The sequence below is a fragment of the Polypterus senegalus genome, chromosome 16 (assembly GCF_016835505.1).
Source record: "Polypterus senegalus isolate Bchr_013 chromosome 16, ASM1683550v1, whole genome shotgun sequence".
NCBI lineage: Eukaryota > Metazoa > Chordata > Cladistia > Polypteriformes > Polypteridae > Polypterus > Polypterus senegalus.
In genome coordinates this window covers 75542835-75565598 of record NC_053169.1, presented here as the reverse complement: position 1 = coordinate 75565598, position 22764 = coordinate 75542835, and the positions used below count along the sequence as shown (strand labels likewise).

The 22764-nt window shown below is 37.4% G+C and overlaps 1 protein-coding gene across 3 annotated transcripts in view; it reads right to left on the bottom strand.

Annotated features, from left to right (window-relative positions):
• LOC120516726 (WD repeat containing planar cell polarity effector) overlaps positions 1 to 22764 on the bottom strand; it is a 456415-nt gene that overhangs the window by 111448 nt on the left and 322203 nt on the right. For all 3 annotated transcript variants that reach the window (XM_039738613.1, XM_039738612.1, XM_039738614.1), the window contains exons 9-10: positions 18663 to 18796; positions 13794 to 13985 (exon numbers count right to left, since the gene is read on the bottom strand). In XM_039738613.1, the coding sequence (XP_039594547.1) occupies positions 13794 to 13985; positions 18663 to 18796 (326 nt within the window). The remainder of the gene's footprint in view (positions 1 to 13793; positions 13986 to 18662; positions 18797 to 22764) is intronic.

The following is a 22764-nucleotide window of genomic DNA, read 5'->3' as shown; positions in this document are numbered from 1 at the left end:
TTCAAGGTGTAGACTTGGCCTCCAAACTACTCAGATCTCAATCCAATTGGATGTCTGTGGAAGGTGCTGTAAAAACAAGTGTGATTCATGGAGGCTGAATTTCCTGTCTTGTCTTGTGTAGTCCATGCTTCAACAGAACTCAACAGGTCAGACCTACACAATATTATGCAGGTGGTTTTAATGTTGTGGTTGATAGGTGTGAGTGTGTGTGTATATTTTATATATATATATATATATATATATATATATATATATATATATATATATATATATATATATATATATAGTGGTGGATGACCAGCTTCATATTCCGGTCCTCACCTCCCAGGCCGCCAGGAGGAGCTCTCCCGACAGCATGGACGGGCCCCGAATTCCAGCAGGGCCTTATGGACTATGTAGTTTTTATGCACAGCCCTGCTGGATTCCTTGGGGGCCACTGGGAGTCGCTGTCACAGGGCCTGTGGACTCGTATATGCCCTATAACCCGGAAGTACATCATAATCCCGGGACAGGAAGAGACGACGTGCTTCCGGGGTGAAGATATGGACTATTTACCCTGACCCGGAAGGAATAAGGTCTTGTGGACTGTTGGGCAGGAACACCTCTGGGTCAGGGAGTATAAAGGGACGCTGGGGAAGCTGGGAGGTAGAGGGGCGAAATGTCTGGGAGAGGAGGAGTGATAATTGTGTTTGTTGTAGAGTTTATTAATTATATGAGTAGAGTGGAGTGGAGGGTGCTTAGTGCACATATTTAGAAATAAAACAATAATATTTATACTTTTATCTAGTGTCTGGCGTGTTACCTGAGGGTTCAAGAGGCGGACCAGAACCTCTACTGCGACAATATATGTACAGTATATACTGTATATATACAGTATATATATATATTGTGGAGCCGACCCGGACACAGACAGGCGGACATGTTGTTACTCACCACCACACGTGTTTATTTACAATAATATATACAATTAAATGGTCACTCAGACCCAGTTCCGTGCACAAAACACCCCAATACTCAGTCCTGGCCACTCTAATGCCTTTCTTTCGGGCCGCCTCCACTCTCCTCTCTTGCCTCGTCCTCTTCCACCCAACTCTAGCCCTGAATGAAGGGAGACGGCCCCTTATATAGTCTCCCAGATGAGCTCCAGGTGGCTCCCGGCATTTCCTCATTGGCCATGCCCCAGCATGGCGGAAGTGCCGGCTGTTCTCCCGGCAGCTCTCCGGGTGTCCTTCCTAATCTTCCCCCCAGCACTTCCTGGTATGGCGGAAGTGCTGAGGGAACTGGTCCCCAAGGCAATGGGGCGCCTCCTGGCGGTGACCACGGGCCCCTGCAGGGTGGGGCTTCCATGCCCTTAGCCCGTGGCACCCAAAGCAACCAGGAAGGCGGCCCCCACGTGATCCAGGGTGGGCGCAGACCCACATCCGGTTCCTCACAGCGTTCCGGCCGGGTCGTTGCCCCTGGCATCTCTGACAATATATATAGTGCATCCAGAAAGAATTCACAGCGCATCACTTTTTCCACATTTTGTTATGTTACAGCCTTATTCCAAAATGGATTAAATTCATTTTTTTCCTCAGAATTCTACACACAACACCCCATAATGACAACATGAAAAAAGTTTACTAGAGGTTTTTGCAAATTTATTAAAAATAAAAAAACTGAGAAATCACATGTACACAAGTATTCACAGCCTTTGCTCAATACTTTGTTGATGCACCTTTGGGAGCAATTACAGCCTCAAGTCTTTTTAATATGATGCCACAAGCTTGGCACACCTATCCTTGGCCAGTTTCGCCCATTCCTCTTTGCAGCACCTCCCAAGCTCCATGAGGTTGGATGGGAAGCGTCAGTGCACAGCCATTTTAAGATGTCTCCAGAGATGTTCAATCGGATTCAAGTCTGGGCTCTGGCTGGGCCACTCAAGGACATTCACAGAGTTGTCCTGAAGCCACTCCTTTGATATCTTGGCTGTGTGCTTAGGGTCGTTGTCCTGCTGAAAGATGAACCGTCGCCCCAGTCTGAGGTCAAGAGCGCTCTGGAACAGGTTTTCATCCAGGATGTCTCTGTACATTGCTGCAGTCATTTTTCCCTTTATCCTGACTAGTCTCCCAGTTCCTACCGCTGAAAAACATCTATACAGCATGATGCTGCCACCACCATGCTTCACTGTAGGGATGGTATTGGCCTGGTGATGAGCGGTGCCTGGTTTCCTCCAAACGTGACGCCTGGCATTTACAACAAAGAGTTCAATCTTTGTCTCATCAGACCAGAGAATTTTGTTTCTCATGGTCTGAGAGTCCTTCAGGTGCCTTTTGGCAAACTCCAGGCGGGCTACCATGTGCCTTTTACTAAGGAGTGGCTTCCGTCTGGCCACTCTACCATACAGGCCTGATTGGTGGATTGTTGCAGAGATGGTTGTTCTCCTGGAAGGTTCTCCTCTCTCCATAGAGGACCTCTGGAGCTCTGACAGAATGACCATCGAGTTCCTTCTCCCCCGATCGCTCAGTTTAGATGGCTGCCCAGCTCTAGGAAGAGTCCTGGTGGGTTCGAACCTCTTCCACTTATGGATGATGGAGGTCACTGTGCTCATTGGGAACTTCAAAGCAGCAGAAATTTTTCTGTAACCTTCCCCAGATTTGTGCCTCAAGAAAATCCTGTCTTGGAGGTCTACAGACAATTCCTTTGACTTCATGCTTGGTTTGTGCTCTGACATGAACTGTCAACTGTGGGACCTTATATAGACAGGTGTGTGCCTTTCCAAATCATGTCCAATCAACTGAGTTTACCACAGGTGGACTCCAATTAAGCTGCAGAAACATCTCAAGGATGATCAGGGGAAACACGATGCACCTGAGCTCAATTTGGAGCTTCATGGCAAAGGCTGTGAATACTTATGTACATGTGCTTTCTCAATTTTTTCATTTTTAATAAATTTGCAAAAATCTCAAGTAAACTTTTTTCATGTTGTCATTATGGGGTGTTGTGTGTAGAATTCTAAGGAAAAAAATAAATTTAATCCATTTTGGAATTAGGCTGTAACATAACAAAATGTGGAAAAAGTGATGCGCTGTGAATACTTTCCGGATGCACTCTATATATATTAAAACGTAGGGGGCAACTTAAGGGATCTTGTGACTGTAATTACATGCCTCCCAGGGATTGATGATGTGTTATAATGCCTGTTCTCTTACTTCCTCTGCAGATCAGGGGCCTCATGCATAACGGCGTGCGTAGAATTCACACTAAAACATGGCATACGGACAAAAGCGGAAATGTGCGTATGCATAAAAAAATCCAGATGCATAAATCTTTGCGCACGACAACTTCCACATTCTTCCGCTACGTAAATCCTGGTCTGCAAGAGATATAACACTCGTGCATGCGCCTGCTGCCCTTCCCAGACTCCTCCCAGAATTACACCTCTTTGAATATGCAAATCAATATAAATAGCCCCTTATGTTTTGCTTCCTGTGAAAACACAATGGTAAAAGCATGGAGGAAAAGAAGAATTTCAGCAAATACCAAGTAGAGGCAAGGAAAAAGTATTATTTGTTTGTTTAAGCAGTGATACAAACAACAGAAGGAAGTTGAAGTAAGAGAGTGATGGAGAAACATGAAAGTTCAAGTTCAGAAAGTCGCAAGGTGCCCGAAGCAAATAAGAAGTGGTCAGATATCAAAGTCACCGTGGAAAGGCGAGTCATTGCCCACTGTCAGAGTAACATATTAGGGTACAGAGAAAAGAAAAAGAAAATAGGGACACAGTTGAAAAAAATGTGCAAATGTCAACTTTAATCTCGAAATTTCAACTTTAATCATATAGTTTATTTTGTCATTAAAGGAGAACATCATAAACTTCATGTTAAAATCATTTAATTTAACAAGTTTCTCAGATCCCATCGTAACTAAAGTAGCACTTAAACGCTTTGTATTTTATGTGTTCTTCTATGTACTCTATGTGTGTGAATCACTACATGCTTCTTAAATGGACTTTCTCTTCCACCAACAACACACATAATACACTACATTCATGATGTTACAGTTCTCTGAGCAATTTAAATATTAACATGTATACTTGATATCATTTTCATAATGATAGGAATTAAAGCACACACAGAATTAGAGATGAGCTGGCACCCTGTCCAGAGATTGTTCCTGCCTCCCGCAAGATCCTTGCTGCTGCATGTGCGACCTTCGATGAAATAATTTATTGCAGCAGTACTGTCTCTCTCAAACGTACTAATCTCCAATTCTTGTCCTTCCTTTTCTTTCTCCAAGTAACCAATTGCCACACGATCAGCTCTGTAATAGATGCTAAGCCATCTGTAAAGTTTAAATGCAGATTCTTCAAAACATTTATGGAACAGAAATATCTTTATAGTACATGTTTAATTATTTCATCCATCTATCCCTCCAGGGTCGTGCCAATCCCAGTAAGCATACAGCGTGAGGCAGGAACAATCCCTGAATAAGGCACCAGCTTGTTGCTGCTGTTGTCCACCGTGTCCTTACATGTTAAATTATTAACAATATACATTATTTTAATGAAGTTTAAAACTTATCTGTATAATGTAATAAACATGCTTTACTTCATTTCATCTTAAAAATGATATCAAAAGCCCCTAGAAGATAGCGCTTGGAAATCTAACTCTACTTAGAAGCCAGTAGTCATCATATGTAAATACACGCTTTATAAAGTGGCTCAGGTTGTGCAATATTATAACTGTAGTGCAAGTTTACAGTGTGGTGATTGTACTTATAAGTACAAACAGTTCTACCAGGAACACTTGATGGACTGATTGAGTGTGTTTAGAGCTCTTGGGATGAAACTGTTTCTGAAGCACAAGGTCGCCACAGGAAAGGCTTTGAAGCATTTGCCGTATTGTATGGAAGAAGTTCAAATAGACTGTGCAGAGGGCTGAGACAGCGTATGCTAGATGCTGTATCCCGATAATCCGATCAGCTGCTGTATAGCAGCGATTCCATACTCAGATACAGTGAGTTAAATACTGCACTGACAGTGGCAACACTAAAGCAGCTATAGTATTTGGAATAGTTTGGTCATTCTGTGCACCATTATATGGTTACAGGTTGATTATAATCAGATGCCTTAAACTAATAAACGATAGGCGGTTAATTTCAGTGTATTTGATAAAGCTGTGTCAGGGAGGTGAATCTAAAAAAGAAAGGGAAACCACATAGGAACAATAGCATCACTTTGATGCTGGGTGTTGCCAGTTTGCAAAACCAAGTGGAGAACTTGCGTACACAAGGGATTGACCTGGTGTGAAAATGTGTGTGGCTTTACGCCAAGTTTAATTTTTATACATCACGATGTGAGCATGGAAACAGGCATATGCAACATTTTTGTGCGTACGCACCATTTATACATGAGTCCCCAGATGATTAGCAGCTGTAACATCTCAGTTGTCATTTTCAGTGTCTGTCCGTCTGGACCTGCCTTCTACTGTTGATAGGATATATAACTGGATGTTTGGCCATTTTGAGAGCAGTCCAATGCGGAACTCCCATCTGAAAAGACATTCTTTTCAATCATTGTTTATTTTTCTGCTTTTCAATTATACAGTGTCACCGGGAGGTGCTCCAACTCTTTACCGTGATCTGTTGAATCTTACAATATACCTATATATATTATATATACATACATACATATATATGTGTGTGTGTATATATATATATATATATATATATATATATATATATATATATGGTGTGGATGGCGGTCGTTTATCCCGGCCAATACCCCCAAGCCGCCAGGTGAAGCCCTCCTTGCACCATGGAGGTCCCCAGAAGACCAGCAGGGCATCATGGACAATGTAGTTTTTATGCACAGCCCTGCTGGATGCCATGGGGGCCACTAGGGGACGCTGCAGGGAGGAGTAATGGATATTTTCCCTACGCCCCGGAAGCACACGTGGACAAGAGGAATGACGTGCTTCCAGGGTGAAGAAAAGAACTTGTATCTGACCCGGAAGGGATTGAGAGTCATATGGACTGGGGATTAGGAACACTTCCGGGTCAGGAGATATAAAAGGACTGTGGGAGCTCCCAGACGGCGAGCTGAGCTGGGTAGAAGGGTGGCAACGCGTCTGGGAGCTGGAGGATTGGTTTATTGTGTTTCTTAGTGATTATTTGTGATTTGTATGAGTATTGTGGAGGAGAGGGTGCTTTGTGCACTGTGGAAGATTAATAAAGTTATTATTGAGACTTTTACCTGGTGTTTGGAGTCATGGACAGGGGTTCAAGGGAGCGAGAGCGCCCCCTATCTACCACTATATATATATATATATATATATACAGTATATATATATATATATATATATATATATATATATATATATATATATATATATATATATATACACTTTTGAATTCAGTACAGGGACTAACAAGTGTTTAGATTTGATGTGAGCAAAGCAGATTTACAAAAATGACAGTAGTTTTCATTTATGTTCCTTATTTCACTCTGCAGGTTGTTGTGTCTGTGCCTGGACTGCAATGCTTGAGTTGAGCTTTGTTGATAGCAAACTTTATAAACCAACTAAAAAAAAAAAAAAAAGATTTTTATGCTTTTATTAGTAAAATCTATAGAATATTATGAGCTATAATCTGTACAATACTTCTGGCAGTATGATTCCTGTCTTTATGAATACTTTAGTAGGTAATGATTTAATTTACAAATGATGTTGTGAGATTGGTTATGTATCACAAATGTTAATGCTATTGAGTCTGAGTTGGTCTGTGTTAGAGTGCATTACTTAAAGAAAAAATATACGAGTTAACTTCATTAAGAAAAAAAATCAATGCAAATCAAGGCTGTCAATAATTTGCCAGCTTTCTTCATTTAATGAGGAGTTAATAGCTGAAATATTGTGTTTTTTTATAATTTACTTATTCTGCAGCTACTTATTTTTGTTAATTGTATGTATTATGTCAATGTTTACTTGTGTCATAGGGTGATCTGCATTTTTGACATGCTACATTAAAAGAGGCCTTGTTTAAAACGCAAACCCTCCTATGTTTGTACATGACCCAGATTGCTTTCTATAGCTACCTCACATTATTTCTTTATCCGGTTCACTACTTACTTCACTGTTCTTCTTTCCCTGTACAGCCATAAGACATATTTTTAAACCAGAAAAAAGTAAGTGAAAATTAATTGTACACTGAAAAAAAAATCAGCAGATAGTAAAAATGTTTGACAGACAAGTAAGCATTTCTGGTGTCATTCATGTAACAACACAATATTACATTCTCAAACTTGTTAAATTCAATTCAGGGCGTACAAGAGCAAAAAATAGATCTGGACCACTCATGGACACACACGCACGCACACACACTCACACCCACACATGACCAATTTGGAACTGGCAGTTATCCTAACCTGCATGTCTTTGGTGATGTGGGAAGAAAACTGGTGTACCCAAAGGAAAGAAGAATGTGTAAAGGCCACAGGGTCTTCAACTGGGAAGTAGACTCAAACCCAGCAAGCCGGACCCGCGAGGTGGCAGAACTACCCATTCCTACCCTGTACATTTTTCAACAAAAGAATAAAACTTGCTCTTTTTTGTATCAGAAGACAAAAACTTTGGAAGATCTTTTTTACCTTGTGTTAAATTAAAACAAGCACATGTTAGCTGGAAATGAAAAAAAATGTATTTGGGTGTTAATTCTGAATATAATGTTCAGAACAGAATAACTATTACTTTACTTTTCTACTGTATAACATAAATGTCATATTGCTATTCCATGCACAACATAATATTTTAATATTTTTACATGAAGAAGTAAAACATTTTAAACTGAAAAAATAAATTGAATGTTTGGATTTAAAAATAGTTGTTGCATAACTTTAACTGCTAATCTCACCAACACTCTGAGTATAAGACAGTAAATACAGCAGGACTTCAGCAAAAAACCTTTTTGGTGTAATATCTGAAATATTAGGAAACATACTTCAGTTAATATATTGTAATAATCATATTTACAAATACAGTATATTGTGTATATGGCATGCAATACACAGTGTGATCAATCCTACGGCATCATTCATGCTTTATCTTTTTGCCTGGACAAGTCGTCCCAGTGATTCCAATTTATTTTGATCTCCTTGCAAGTCAGTAAAAACAGTTCAGGTATGTCTTTCTGCCATCAAATGTAGGCCTCAGTTTACAACTTTATTGCTTACTTGTACTCGATTAAGAATAAGTTTATAATTTTTGCTGTTTCACAGAACGCTTTGCTCTAGAATACATCTCAATATCAGAAACTCCTATGAGATACCTACTAGATAGTATTTTCAAATATGTTTGAAATATAATGCAATATACAAAAATGATAAGCATTTTGAAATATAAAATAAAATTTTAAAATATACTGTACTGTATTATAATTAGTATTATAGTCTATTTAAAATATTTGTCAATATTTTGTAGCATGTATTTGCAGTATTTTATTCCTAGCATTTTAAAAAATATTAAGAAATCTATTTTTAGATTTTGAAAAATATATTGCAACTTATTATGGCGCTTTTCCACTGCATAGTACGGCACGACACAGTTCAGTTCAGCTCAGTTTTGGGGGGTTTTCCACTGGGAACAGTACCTGGTACCTGGTCCTTTTTTTAGTACCACCTCAGCCGAGGTTCCAAGCGCGCCGAACCGTTACCAAAACGTGATGTTTAAACTCTGCTGGTCACTGAATGGCCGGAGAAAATCGTCATTACTGCGTCACTGGCTATTCTTTTCTTTAAAGGTACACACACGCGGAAGTTTGTGTCCCGTCTCTCCATCGCTGGACGCAGTTTGTTGCATAAGTGGATGAATGTTTCTTCAGACATTCGAAAGTTCTCCAGCCTCTGAGTGTTTGTAAAACCGGGAACAATCACATCCCACCACTCTGAGGCACGGTTAAATGTCCAAACAGATGGTCTGTTGCGGCGACTTTTTTGCAAAATGTGGAAGATCTGTAATATACAGAATCAGCATTTTAATGTTACACTGACAGTTAAGTTCATTTTATGCTTTGCAACAGTGATAAAAGTTAGCTAGTGATGTGCTTTTTTTTAGATGCTTACCGTTGCGCGTCGTCGAGCTAAAGTGCTGTCGTTGTCTGCGTGTTGTTGTAAAAGTTCCACGGTGTCACGGCAGTAGAGGCGGCGCAACTATAACGACATGTGAATAATCCCGCCCACTCTAAAGCGGTACTAAACTGCAGTCGAAACGCAAACCGAGCCGAACCAAGGTGAGCTGTACTGAACCGTGCTGTGCCGTACTATGCAGTGGAAAAGCGCCTTTAATACCAAATTAGCAATAATTTACATATTTTACAATACATTTCAATATACTTCAAGATATTGTAATACACTTATTCTTAAAATATACTCATATAAGTGCAGTAACAATTTCGTTCAACAATATTGTCATGTGTTTCTATTTTGTAAGGGTAATTTTACTGTCTTGCATTTTACCTTTGAGGACTGTTGACAGTTAATAGTGCTGCTCTCAAAGTCTCAGCACCACCTATGTGCGATGTACGAGTTCTTCCCTGTGTGTTTGTATTTTGACTCTGAGCACATCATTTTGGTTTCCTTCCTCACATCAAAGAAAAGCAGGCTGGGATGACAGACAACTCTAAGTCAGTTGTCATATCTCATTAAGGGTGGGTTTTTGCTATGAGTCTGATGTTGTTGGAATTGGCTCCAGCTCCCCATGACTCTTTAGTGGAATGCAAGTTTATTAAAAAGAAGACCGATGTCTTGTTTTTTTCTGAGAGTTAATGCTTCTGGCATCTGAACATATGAAAATAAAGAACAATGTGGATTTTAAATATATTATGTACTTTTTCACAGAGAATGGTGTTACTGTACTATTGCGGTTCATGTAGCTAATAGTACTGTTTCATGAGTCTGACAACTTATCAGTTTCCTTTTTCTGTGCAGCAGGATTTTCAAAATCTACACATTTTCCTTGAACAAGTCACCAACATGACTTTCTTCTTCACATATTGACTGACAACACTCAGCTCTTTAAACATCTCAGCCTTGGGTATGCTCCATGATCAATGGTTATGTGTCAGTGCACTTCTTTATGTTAAAGTAAATACATTAAAACAAGCAAAACAGAACAACTCAAAAAGCTCATCTCTTTCCATGAGGGGCTGCATGTTGATTAGCACATGCAATTAGGAATTTCACTGTAATCCCTACATGTATCAGTAAGGACCATATAAACATTTCAGTGTCATTGTCAGTGTAAATATCGGCCTTCAGCCCTTTTCTATGAGCAGCCTTAGTATAACTCTTAACTGTATCCCTACCTATGAAAACTCTTGCTTACTTTTTAATTTAATTTTTATTCATATCTTCAGTGATCAGATCATATAAACTAAATTTACTGTATGTCCACTAACACTTAATAGATTTAATTATTTACCTTTTTGTAACAGAATTGCTCAAGGTTTGGTGAAATGCTTCATAGAAAATAAACGTTAACTTACTGAATTCATTGCACACATGTAAGGAAATAAAGCTGTTACAAGCCATTGTTTATCACTTGCTATTCAGAAGATCCAAGCCAAGCTTTTCTGAATGTTCATAATTCCCCTGCCAAGAAAGGAGGGCTGTTGACAGATAGGTGACCTCCCCATGTACAAAAGAGGCATTGCCAGTTGAGGGGATTGAGCTGTGCCAAACCAGCTTAGCACCAACCTTTAGCTCAAAGACATAAGATAATGAAAGATACAGAAAGGAATCACAATATTGTACTTCGCACAGCACAGTAGAATGGAAGAATTATTAGTTCTATTTTTAAATATTTAAATGGATGATTAATAAAATGGTCATTTATCACATGTAGCTATACACAGTAAGGTAACATTTTATAGTTGCATTGACTGAGAACCAAATTTTTCCGCACACTCACGTCATATATTAAATAAGTGGTACATATATTGTATTTGTATACTGCTGCTGGATTATGTGAATTTCCCCTTGGGATTAATAAAGTATCTATCTATCTATCTATCTATCTATCTATCTATCTATCTATCTATCTATCTATCTATCTATCTATCTATCTATCTATCTATCTATCTGTTAACACATTGATTGCAAAGTACTGGTCTGAATGGAAAACACAGTTAATAATGGCAGGGAAAGACCTAACAATTAATTTTGAATTCATTTAACATTATACAGAACTTTGTGTACATCACACCAGTGTGACTTGAGCAGAAGGAAACGAAAAGAGTATTGATAGACTTTATGGACTAATCCCTAAGTTTAAATCTGTTGGAACCCTTTACTGGACAAGTTGTCTAGAAATGGAGATTTTCATACCATGTTGATAGATAGTGAAATTCTTGCTGGGTCATTTAGTAATAGGGAAGTATTTGCCAGATATATTGATTGTAATGCAATGTTTTGAAAGCTACCACTACTGGTAAAACAAGCAGTTGCATGAATAAATGTGTCTCATCTTTCCACATATCCGAACAGAGAATGTATTTTCATTCAAAGAGGAATACCGAGAAATTGAGCAAGACAGTCCAAAAAGTCAATGCCAGAGCCACTGCAAAGTGCCATCTAAAAGATGCTACCCTCAGCAACACCCCATCATCCTGAAAGACCAGCTGGGCTACTGGCGTGACGCACAGCTACAAGAGAGGGAGCACTCCCCACAGAGGCACCATAACTGCACCCTGCAGACCTCTAGCTGTCAAAGGAAGCCTCCCATACTGGCCAGACACAAGGAAGGGTTAGTGCACTGCACTCCCAGAAGCTCCTGGATTTCAGGGTTTTCTCAAACTGACAACAAAGGGCAGAGCACTCATAACATTTTACCTCCCTGCCGTTTCAAGGAAGCAAGCATGCAGAGTGCCAAGAGAGAAGCTTGACTGTTTGCACTGGGGCTTAAAAACATTAATTATAAGAAAGTGCACACGTGTCAGCTGGGTGACACAATTTATACGCACTGAACTCTGAACCTGGCAGCTATGTTTTGACCATTATGATAAATTATTCAAGGGCATTTTATTTTGGGAAAATTCTGAAACACCAGTTTTGCCCTGTAATGCTACATATTGCACAGCGAATCATCACTTGGAAATAAAGCACGTCAAAAATAAACAAAAAACGCAAGATTTTTCTATACATGCATAACATCTGCCTGTACAGGAGCAATTCTGGCAAATGTTTGTTTTGTTTTTCAATGTGTGAACTACAAATCATTATAAATGTTAAATGCCTGAATAATTAAGGATTTTTTTTGCAATGGCACTGCTTATCAGTATGGGGTAGGGATAAAGACCACATAGGGGACTAAATAACAGTTTTAAATGCTAGAGTCTAAGTAGAAAATTGGTTTAGCATGCAGATAGAAAACCTAACAAAAGAAACATATATCTAAGCTCGAAGTGATTGAAGTCCCTGTCTTTCTGATGAGAAAAATGTTTGATTTACTCCATGGGTCTTACATAAACTGCTAGCTTAATTTCACACTGTGGATCTGAAAATGACAACAAACACTTTAATTAGAAATGATGCAAGGAAGGACTTTCATGTTTTTTGAGCGTAGAAAAATAGGTGAAGGACTCAGATAAATCCCTTACATACTCCAAACAGACTAAATAAATATATTGCACCATTTTGCATTTATTTTCATAACTTGCTTATTATCATAACGTACTTGTTTCCATTTTCGGACGTGGCTTTGCATTTCGTTACAAATTACCAAGATTTTGTTTTCCACTTCCAAAGAAGGTCATTCTTTAAATATTTGACTCTCTGTGTCGTGGAAGCGTGTTGGGTAAAAATATAAGCAGCGCAGAGAGGAGGTGATCCCCCAGAGTGAGTTAAGGACTCGATTCAAAAAATATATCAGGAAAAGGCAAACAAATAATGAATTACATAAATCAGCAATTGAAAGAATGCTATTGCCTTTAAACAGGTACACTAATACGACTCTCACAGTCATGTATGACTCGGGATTAGTGCTAAAGACGAGGAATAATTGGCAAAACATGTTGGCAGGGTGACGTTGTTGAACTGTGGCTACGGTGCGTAGAGACTGCAAAAAAACAGGAAACCCTTAGTACACGGGAAACGTCAAAGTAAAGAAATCCCAGATCAGTCATTAAACCTTAAGATGATATAACTAAGCAAGTGAGTGAACAAACAACAAATGTATAAGGGTTTTATAATTTCAATTTTATGTGATCACCATGTATTCATTGTGAAAAAAGCAATGTGAGGGAACTTTAAGCAACATGCAGAGCAGCAGTGTTTCCATGAATTTATGACTAGCCATCATCTGCATTTTTATTATTAGACTAAATTAACACCCAGTAGATGTTCTGCATTTGCATTTGTAATATCCTGAGTAGAAAATATTAATCTGGACAAGCATATACAATGCACATTTTAAATGTGGGCTGAGAAAACAAGTAACCTGAACAGCTAATAAAACCATCCAAGCATTTATCCATCCATCCCTTTTTGGACCCCCTAATTCCAGCTGAGTATCATAGGGAGAAGGCACCCGGACAGATTTATTCAGATTAAAGGAGAAATTAGTTGAAGTGATCTGCATGCAGCTAAGTATTTGATGCATTTTTTCTATGCAATTATAGAAAGCGTCTTTTGAAAAAGCAACCCAAATTAATTTTTATCCCATTAAAAGAAGTGTGCCTTCATTGGTTTTTCAAAGCTGGTTTACATTTTCAATACACATTTTATCAAATTAAAACATGTCAAAAGAAAAAGACCAATAATTTACCTGAAAGCTATCATTTGTGCACCCCAGTAACACCAGGTTGGCTCTGTCTCTCTCACTGGAAATCGGAGACCAAGGCCAGGCACTATCATTAATTGTTGGCCACCAGCAAATAGCCATATCCTGCAAGCAGTTTAAAGCCAAGCGGCGATCCACCCTTCGTCCAGATGGTCCTGGTAAATCCACATAGGAGACCTGATGCAAAACACACACACACACACACATTTGATATTATCCTGTAATTTATATTTCTTAGGGTGCTTGACTCTCGTCGAGCACTGAATGTTTCAAGGAGTGAGTTCTGTTAATTAGCCGGGGTCCTACATAGACAACAGCTACATTTTACTTATTGACTACAGAGATTTCTAGAGACAATATAAATAAAAAAAAGGAAATAAAAGTGCTGTCAATTTAAAGTTACATCAATCTTTTATTCATGTATGTATATATTTACTTCCATTTTGATTATTAATGTACACCAACATTTCTTCATTAAACAACCAGGAAAAGAATTTAAGAATACATTCTAATTTACTAGCATACTTATAACTTTAATATCCTTATTTATTTTGGTTACATCAAAACAAGAAAAATGACAATTAGCAATGTTCTTTCATATTTTTAAATATAGCTTTTTAACCCTCGATTGCTCTCTGGTATATTAGAATACAACTCTATTAGGCACTTATCAAATGTGTATTTCTTTTCAGAGCAATTTTACTTTGAGATGCAGTTGTTTGAAAACATGAGCAGCAGACCATTTGGACAAGGCATGCAGCTTCTCCATCTTTCCCAAAATATATAAACAGATAAACAACTTCACATATATAGATTGCACTGCATTTCCAGTCAAGGAATTAATAGCAGCCTGATAGCAAAAGGAAAAAAAAAATACCATCTTGCCTTTGCTGGTCAGCAATAATCGAACCACTTTCTGGGGATTAGGCGCACAGCTTAGCCTACTGGACCAAACACTAGCGAAGGGCAGGGGGTCCTCTTATCAGGAAAATGCTTCTGGAGCCAGTCTCACTACAGGACAGATTGCTTTCATATTCCCGTCTGCACGGCAACAAAGGATGACGGTAATGCGATAATGCCAGAGTGCAATGGGTGTTAAGGACCCAATGCATTTATGTATTGTATTTAGTAAATAATCAGGCTCATCCAAATTGTGATCTCACCACTCAATTGAGGCCATTAAAATGGGGTTAATGCCTTAAAATCCTTAGCTGAAATTTATGTGTACAAATAAAAAAGTATTTTCTGTTTGCACAAACCAAACTATTGCTGACCTCCTTCTAACCTGAATGCACATCAAAGGTAAAGGCAATCTTTGCAATTATGGCATTCCTCACATGTCCAAAATATTTTACTTATTCCTACTCAACAAACACTTTCTTATACATGACATTTTATATTGAGTTACTCATTGCACATTTTTAAAATAGCGCTTGAGAAAATGTAGTTAAATGTAACATGCTTAAGCAAAAGGCACATAAACATTAAATAGATAGATTGGGTGGTGGGTTAGCAACAATAATGGAAATAAGAAAGAAAATGCTTCAAATAAAATTTATAAATAAAAGTACATTATATAAAAATAAAATAAAAATATATATTTTAAAATATAATTACAATTTGATAACAAATTCTGACTTGACACACTCAAATGAAAATTTCAGTTTACAATCTTAATTACAATTTCTAGTGAAGACTGCATAGACTGATAGATGAGAAAAGAACTATATAACACATAGATAGATAGATAGATAGATAGATAGATAGATAGATAGATAGATAGATAGATAGATAGATAGATAGATAGATAGATAGATAGATAGATAGATAGATTTTGTTTTTTGTTTTTTTGTTTTTTCTGTCCCCCCGGCCACTGAACCTTACTCTTATTCGATGTTAATGTTGATTTATTTTGTTTTATAATTGTGTCTTTCATTTTTCTATTCTTTAATATGTAAAGCACTTTGAGCTACTGTTTGTATGAAAATGTGCTATATAAATAAATGTTGTTGTTGTTGTTGTAGATAGATAGATAGATAGATAGATAGATAGATAGATAGATAGATAGATAGATAGATAGATAGATAGAAAACACACTATATGATAGATAGATAGATAGATAGATAGATAGATAGATAGATAGATAGATAGCACCATAATTTAAAATATTTTACTAAAACTCCAAACACTTCATTAAATGACATTAAAATATTAATAACGCTTTTGAATGCATGGATACATTTTCCTTAAATAATAGGAATTACGGAGGATGAAAAAACACAATTATTTCACATGAAATGAACCTGTCGTCTCAAAACAAGATTTTTTTGGGGTTGTGGATTCAGCAGGCAAAACTATGTAGAGAATCTTGGATGGAATAAGTCATGTATTACTTATAATAAAAATAATAATCTTGTGCAATAGTGTTCATGTGCAATTAAGGTCTTATGTTGAATGTTTGTGTTCTACCTTATTTCTTCTTATCCTTTCTTATGCTTTTGTAATTATATTTATTTATATTTTGACACCGCAGGGACTGCACCTAATTTCATTGTATTTGTTACAATGACAATAAAGATATTCTGATTCTGATTCTGAATAGTAATAGTATTAATATACTTGAAATATTTCTCCTGATATCTATTTTTATTTATTTTTAAATATAACAACAGCAACACCATTTATAAATCTTGCTAAAAATAGCACCAGTCATGCAAAGTTTTTAGTAAAAGTGCTGTCAAGAATGAATAAAAACAGCAAAAGAATGTCTGAAAGTAAATGTTAACGATAATATATTGAAACCATAAATTTCATATAAAGAGACATGTGCAATTTCATCATAAAGAACTTGCAATCAATATTTGTGGTATCATTTTCATTTTTAAATGCTCACTGTGTGCTCACCAGCACTATCGAGGATCCTCTTTGACAAGTTGCAGGTTTGCTGACTCTGCAGTGTGTTTCATTTACAATCTTGTAACATGAATTCAGTTTCCCTCACTCTAGAATCTTTTAATTTAGGAGATGGCATGAACACTAAGGCTGGAAGTTTAAAATATATTTAAAATAAAAAGACGTTCACACTAATCTGATCAAAAAGAGTTTTCCTTGACTTTGACTGTAAATCCTAAATTATGTACTTTGATGAGATAAAATAACCATGGGGCCAAAAATTAAGAGAAAAAAAAAACGCCAATAACCATCACAAAAGTAGCTAAAAGTGCAGCATAATGTGCCAGATTAATACTGCTTACATTATATTCACTGATTTTTAAGATATTTGAATTGACATTTGAATAATATTCTTTTACAATATTGTCACAGTTTAGTTCACCTGTTTGCTGAGTAATGCATGCAGGGTCCTCCAAAAATTAGTGGGCAGTAGAACTGCTAATCAAGTCAAAGTCAAAGTCAAAGTGAACTTTATTGTCATCTCAACCATATACAAGTATACAGATAGACGAAATTGCGAAGCTCAGGGTCCACAGTGTAACAACATGATGTGCAAATAGTAAATTAAAAATAGAATAAAAATTTTTAAATTTATAATTAAAACACAAACTTCACAAAATGCTGAAATGTGTACCATTGCCATTGATTGAGGGCCTGAAGTAAGTTGAGATGGTCCTGCCTTGACTGGCAGCCTGCCTATTGGGACATTACCCTGCTCTCACACAACTATAAGTATTTGGTCCAAGGAAAACATGTTTCCCATTACCTCCTACAAGAGGAAAGGGGGAGAGGAAGCACCCCGTTTCTTTACACAGTGGGATCTTGATCAGAACTCTTTCTTTAAAACCTTTGTGGAGACTAACAATGATCTGGCCAAGAGGTAAGAATCTCAAGCACCAGTGCTCCAAATACATATAGTTATCTTAAAGTAGCTAAAGAAAAAGCCTGATAAAGTCTGAAACGCTGTTCCAATCTGTTGGGCCATCTGGTAAAAGATCATTTTTAAATGTTTTCTTATTCAATAAAAAACATGGAACTGCTGATAGAAGTGTCTTACTGTGTCCGTAAATTTGTTGCATTCCTTCTAGGATGCAAAATTCTGCATTTTAGTAGATGCTATTTCCATACTACACATTTTTCAGAATATTCCTGCTGTGTAATTCTATATGTGTAAGTCTATATACAGTATTTACTATACACATCCAGAAGAATGAGGTGGTCCAATGCTGGTTTATTCTGTATTTCCGCAAAAGAGTAAAATTGGCTACGCAGTTTCCTGCCACAGTAGGTTTCATAAGAAGAATGAGAGGATGGTGCTGCTCCACTCAACGCTGAACAAGTCCGTAAAACAATATAAATAAGGGCTCATAGGCAGCTAATGTGCAAGAGACACGCCTTCCTCATGTGCCAAGTGTGCATGCATTAGTTTTTAGTCTAGTTGTAACTGAAGAAGACAAAAAATATCCACCGAGTTTATTACTGCCACATCTCATCTTTGATCGGCAATAAAAGACAAAAATGTGATCAAAATGAAAAACCTCAAAAAATGAAGCTATAGATAATTTACTGTAAGCATTTTGACATTTATTATGTTTTTGTCATTCCTTTACTTAATCATGTGTTTTATCATTAGCATCCAGGCATTCCCCTTATTTCTATTATGTACACTTTTTCTTGACATTTTGATTTGTATTCCAATGCCGTTTAACAAAGCAGACATTTCTTCAATTTAGAACTGAAAGTGATCCACTTACAACCCTGTTAAAAAGATTAACCCCATTACTGTTTAATCGTATCCAGTGCTTAGAAACATACTGCTTAACCTGGATCTCCTAATGGGACTCCTAGAGATACTGAGCACTGGTGGTAATGTAATCAAACAGGACATAAAATTATAGCTACCTTGAGTTCAGAAATTGAAAGCTTTTCCAGTCTTCTGCTCAGATCAGGGGAGCTTTGTTTTTTAGTGAACTGGACATAGCACACCTTATTTTTTTCCAGGAAAGTCAAAATCATGAAAGTGTCGGCGAGCACAACTGCAAGGGGGAGAAAAAAAAAGAATGTAAGTGATAAAGATAAAATAAAGATTCCAAATGTGTTGCTTGCTCCAAATATAAAATATATACACATAAACAACTGCAATACAGCAATGCATTTGTGGCGTGGCTTGGGATTGTATTCACTTCAGATGGGTGCTATACGCTATAAACAGAAATATGGGTGCTTCATGTAGCTCTTTAATTATGGCATTCTTGTAGGTGTTAAAAAATAACTAAAACAAAAGCAAATCAACTGGTCATATTCATCCATTTTCTTTTTGTTCCTCAATTCTTTGTAAGACCACAAAAGCAGATACCAAATAATAACAAGTGAACTTTATCTCCTCTGACTACATCTGGAGGAAGGAGTATACCGTTCAAGCTGCTAAAAGTTAGTTTTACTCTTCATGTGGGATGCCTCTAAAAATAATTCCTACTTATGTAAAAGTGTTTCTTTTGTACTAGAGTGATTAAATATTTTTGATTGAAATATTATCTTATATGCTTCAGGACTTCATTCTGAGATGTACATGTTAAGTTTACTTATTTTGAACTGAAAATCTAAGAAAAATAAATGCCAATTTACAATGAACCAATACTAACATTTCTTAAGCAAAACGGTTTTTTCATTCCCGAAATTTCTATTTAAAATATTAATGAAATGAATGCAGTCTTAATTGCAGTTAGTGCCCAAGTCTGACTACTAACCCTCAACACATCACATTGAAAAGATCACACATTTTTCACACTGAAACAGTCAGAAGCTGTAACTCAATTTCATGATGTCCTGTAGCTGCTGCATGTCATAAATTTATGTCTCAGATGTCCAATTCATAGAAAAGGTAATGAATGAAAATATTAATTAAAACCCCCAAACATAATTGAAGGTCTCCCCTATTCTGTTTTCTGTGCCCCATATCTGACTGAACAGTAAGCCTCAGGTGTATTCAGCATTGTTGGACAGATGCACAGATGAGTCCCAGGGGTACACGCCTCCATTCTTCCCAAATAATTGCCTTTAGTTCCCCTTTTGTGGTGAACTGACAATTGCAGGCTGCTTTCAGCGGCAGCCCAAAGCCTGGAGTCTTGGGGGCTTGGGGGAGGGGGATGTGCCAGGTGAAGGAGGAGGAGGAGGCGGCGACGAAGGAAGAAGATGCTTGGATTCAGTCCATGTGAGGAGATGCACATCTCATTGCAATTTGTGGGGTTGCGGTTCAGGTTGAATGCTTCATTATCAGCTATGCAACAAAGATATTTTTCTTTCATGTGTTTTTATTTAGACAATATCAAGCAGCATTTGGCATCAGGCAGGTATTCAAAAAATTTTACATTTGTAACCGTACTTATTGGATTACATGGAAATTTCCCCTTCCCGGATAAATTTGGACAATTGACCACTCCAAGTCTGTAAGCTTTGATATGTGATGGACTGTTAATTAAATTACAACAAAGCACTCAAGATTTTAAAGGCTGCCTTTTAAAGCAACTCAGCATGATTGTTCAAAAGGTCTAAACTTAAGTGATGGTTGTGCTGCCTGACAGCAGAAAATTGACGTGTATTCATTTCAGATGAGAGCGCAAATAATTGTAAATGATGACAGTGCTTCAATCCTGTTTTCAGTACAAATCTGAACTCAAGTCCTATCTTGATCATATTTGTAAATATTAAATCAATGACAATGTAAATATTAAACAAATGACAATGAAAAAGAAAATCAGCTTCAGAGTCACTTATTAATTATCGACTAATAACAGTTTCTACACCGTGCTGCTTATTGATACATTGTAATTTAACAGTTAAAAAAAAGCAGAACAACAAAGAAATACACACTTTTTGAATTTTGTTAATTATTATTAATTGCAAACTGGAGACGGTTAATAATCCAAAAATATACATATATATTATCCAGGGATATATGCTAGACTGCTGTGTGTTGTTTTTCTTTTCTTTATTCATTCATCCACTGAAACTGCTTAATCCAGTTTTTCGGTAGCAGGCCAGCATAGCGTATCCAGCTGTATCAAGCATAAGGTAGAAAGCAATCGTGGACAGGGCACAAGTCAAATGCAGAGCACAATTGCCCATGCCAGCCCAATTCAGAGTCAAGAATTAACTTTACCCTCACATCTGCGGGACACAGGAGGAAAACCCAAGCAGACAAAGGGAGAATGTACAAAGTCCAGGCAGACAGTGGCCAGGGTGGGATTTTTTACCCAGTGCAATACAGCCGTGAGGTAGACACACACACCTCTGTGTGTACTTATTAATTTCTAACACACTTAAGCATCTTTATGAGACATAAACAGTAGGGAGTGCAAACATATAAGCAGTACAGTGTTTTGCATTTATCAGTAGTTCTTAAGTTTAGAGTTGTCCATCAACTGATTCATTTTCTAAACCTGCAGTTTTTATGAGCCATTTGAGAGGAGTCAGTGTCTATCAAGCATCGCCATGCACAAGAATGAAATCAACTTTGGGCAGCACGTCAGTCCGTCACATAGACACACCAACACTCATAATGGGTCAGTTTAGATTTGCTAGTCTTGTAATACGAGTGGGGAAAAAAAGGGAATACCTGGAATAAGGATATTGCACCGTGAGAATGTGCAGACTCCAAAATAAACCATTGCTGTCTAGTTCGGAGATTGACATGTGCTGCTCTGACACCAAGATAGGTTCATAATGTCTTATTAATGCAATATACAACAAAAGTATCGTGATATACAAAGTTCTCATTTTTAGAACAGAAACTGGAGGAATGCCAGCACAAGAAAATGCATCACTATACATCTGCAGTACAAAGTTAATTATACAGTAGTAGTACAAAACACAAGACAAAAAAATAGCCATTATCATCAGCTGCAGCATTGAATTTATTCACAACATCCAGCCATTTAATTTCTTCATCCGCTTTCTCTTAGTCCTGGTCAGAACAGGTGTGAGATGGGTGGGCTTGCGCTTTATTTAGAATGTCAGAAGCGAGCCAAAAAATATTAAAATAATACAAATGACATCTGTAGTGAAAAATAAACATCTGTCCATTTTCTAAAGCCAGTTACTTCAGCACAGACAACGAGGTAAAGGAGCCACACGCAGGGCGCAAACCAACCCCGGGTAAGACATCAGTCCATCCAGTGATGGACTAACAGATGGACATACTAAATCACTCATGCCATGACGTATCCCAGCTACATATATAAAAATATAAATATGAAACTATAACAAACAAGTTAAATTGACCTAAGTAATTAAACAGGGTCAACTATAAAGCTAGAAAAAAATACCAGAGGTTAGTCAAGCAACAATCAGTCAGCCTCTCATCACTGCAAAGGTAAACAAATGGGCTAATGTGTTCATTGTGTTTCCCAATACCTGTAGCTACACTACATAACTATTAAAAAAAACATACTTATAGTACCCACAAACACATTTTTTAGAATAATAGCTTCATTAGCCAGGCACAATTCTTGTTGCTTTACTACATGTTAGCAATGCAGTCCTCCCACAGACAGGCTGACATTGTGGATGCCATTTATTTCACTCTGCTTGGTAACATGCACCAGACATTAGCCTTGCCTCATATCTAATAACCAGTCATTGGAATGCTGCTTCAGTAATTACTGAAAGTACAAAAAAAAATCTAACGGCAATGTCATATATCACTAGTGTTGACATCCATCCATTATCCAACCCACTATATCCTAACTACAGGGTCACAGGGGTCTGCTGCAGCCAATCCCAGCCAACATAGGGCGCAAGGTAGGAAACAAACCCCGGGCAGGGCGCCAGCCCACCGCAGACTAGTGTTTCATAATATCAAAGTTAAGTCAAATATGTATAAAATATCTTCACTTGAGAAGAACTCACGGGAATAAAGAAAATAAAGTTGTATACTTCTATGCATGTAGCGAAGAAGCATATTATTTATATAGCGGCTTAAATTTGTTTTTAATTTTTTCTTCGA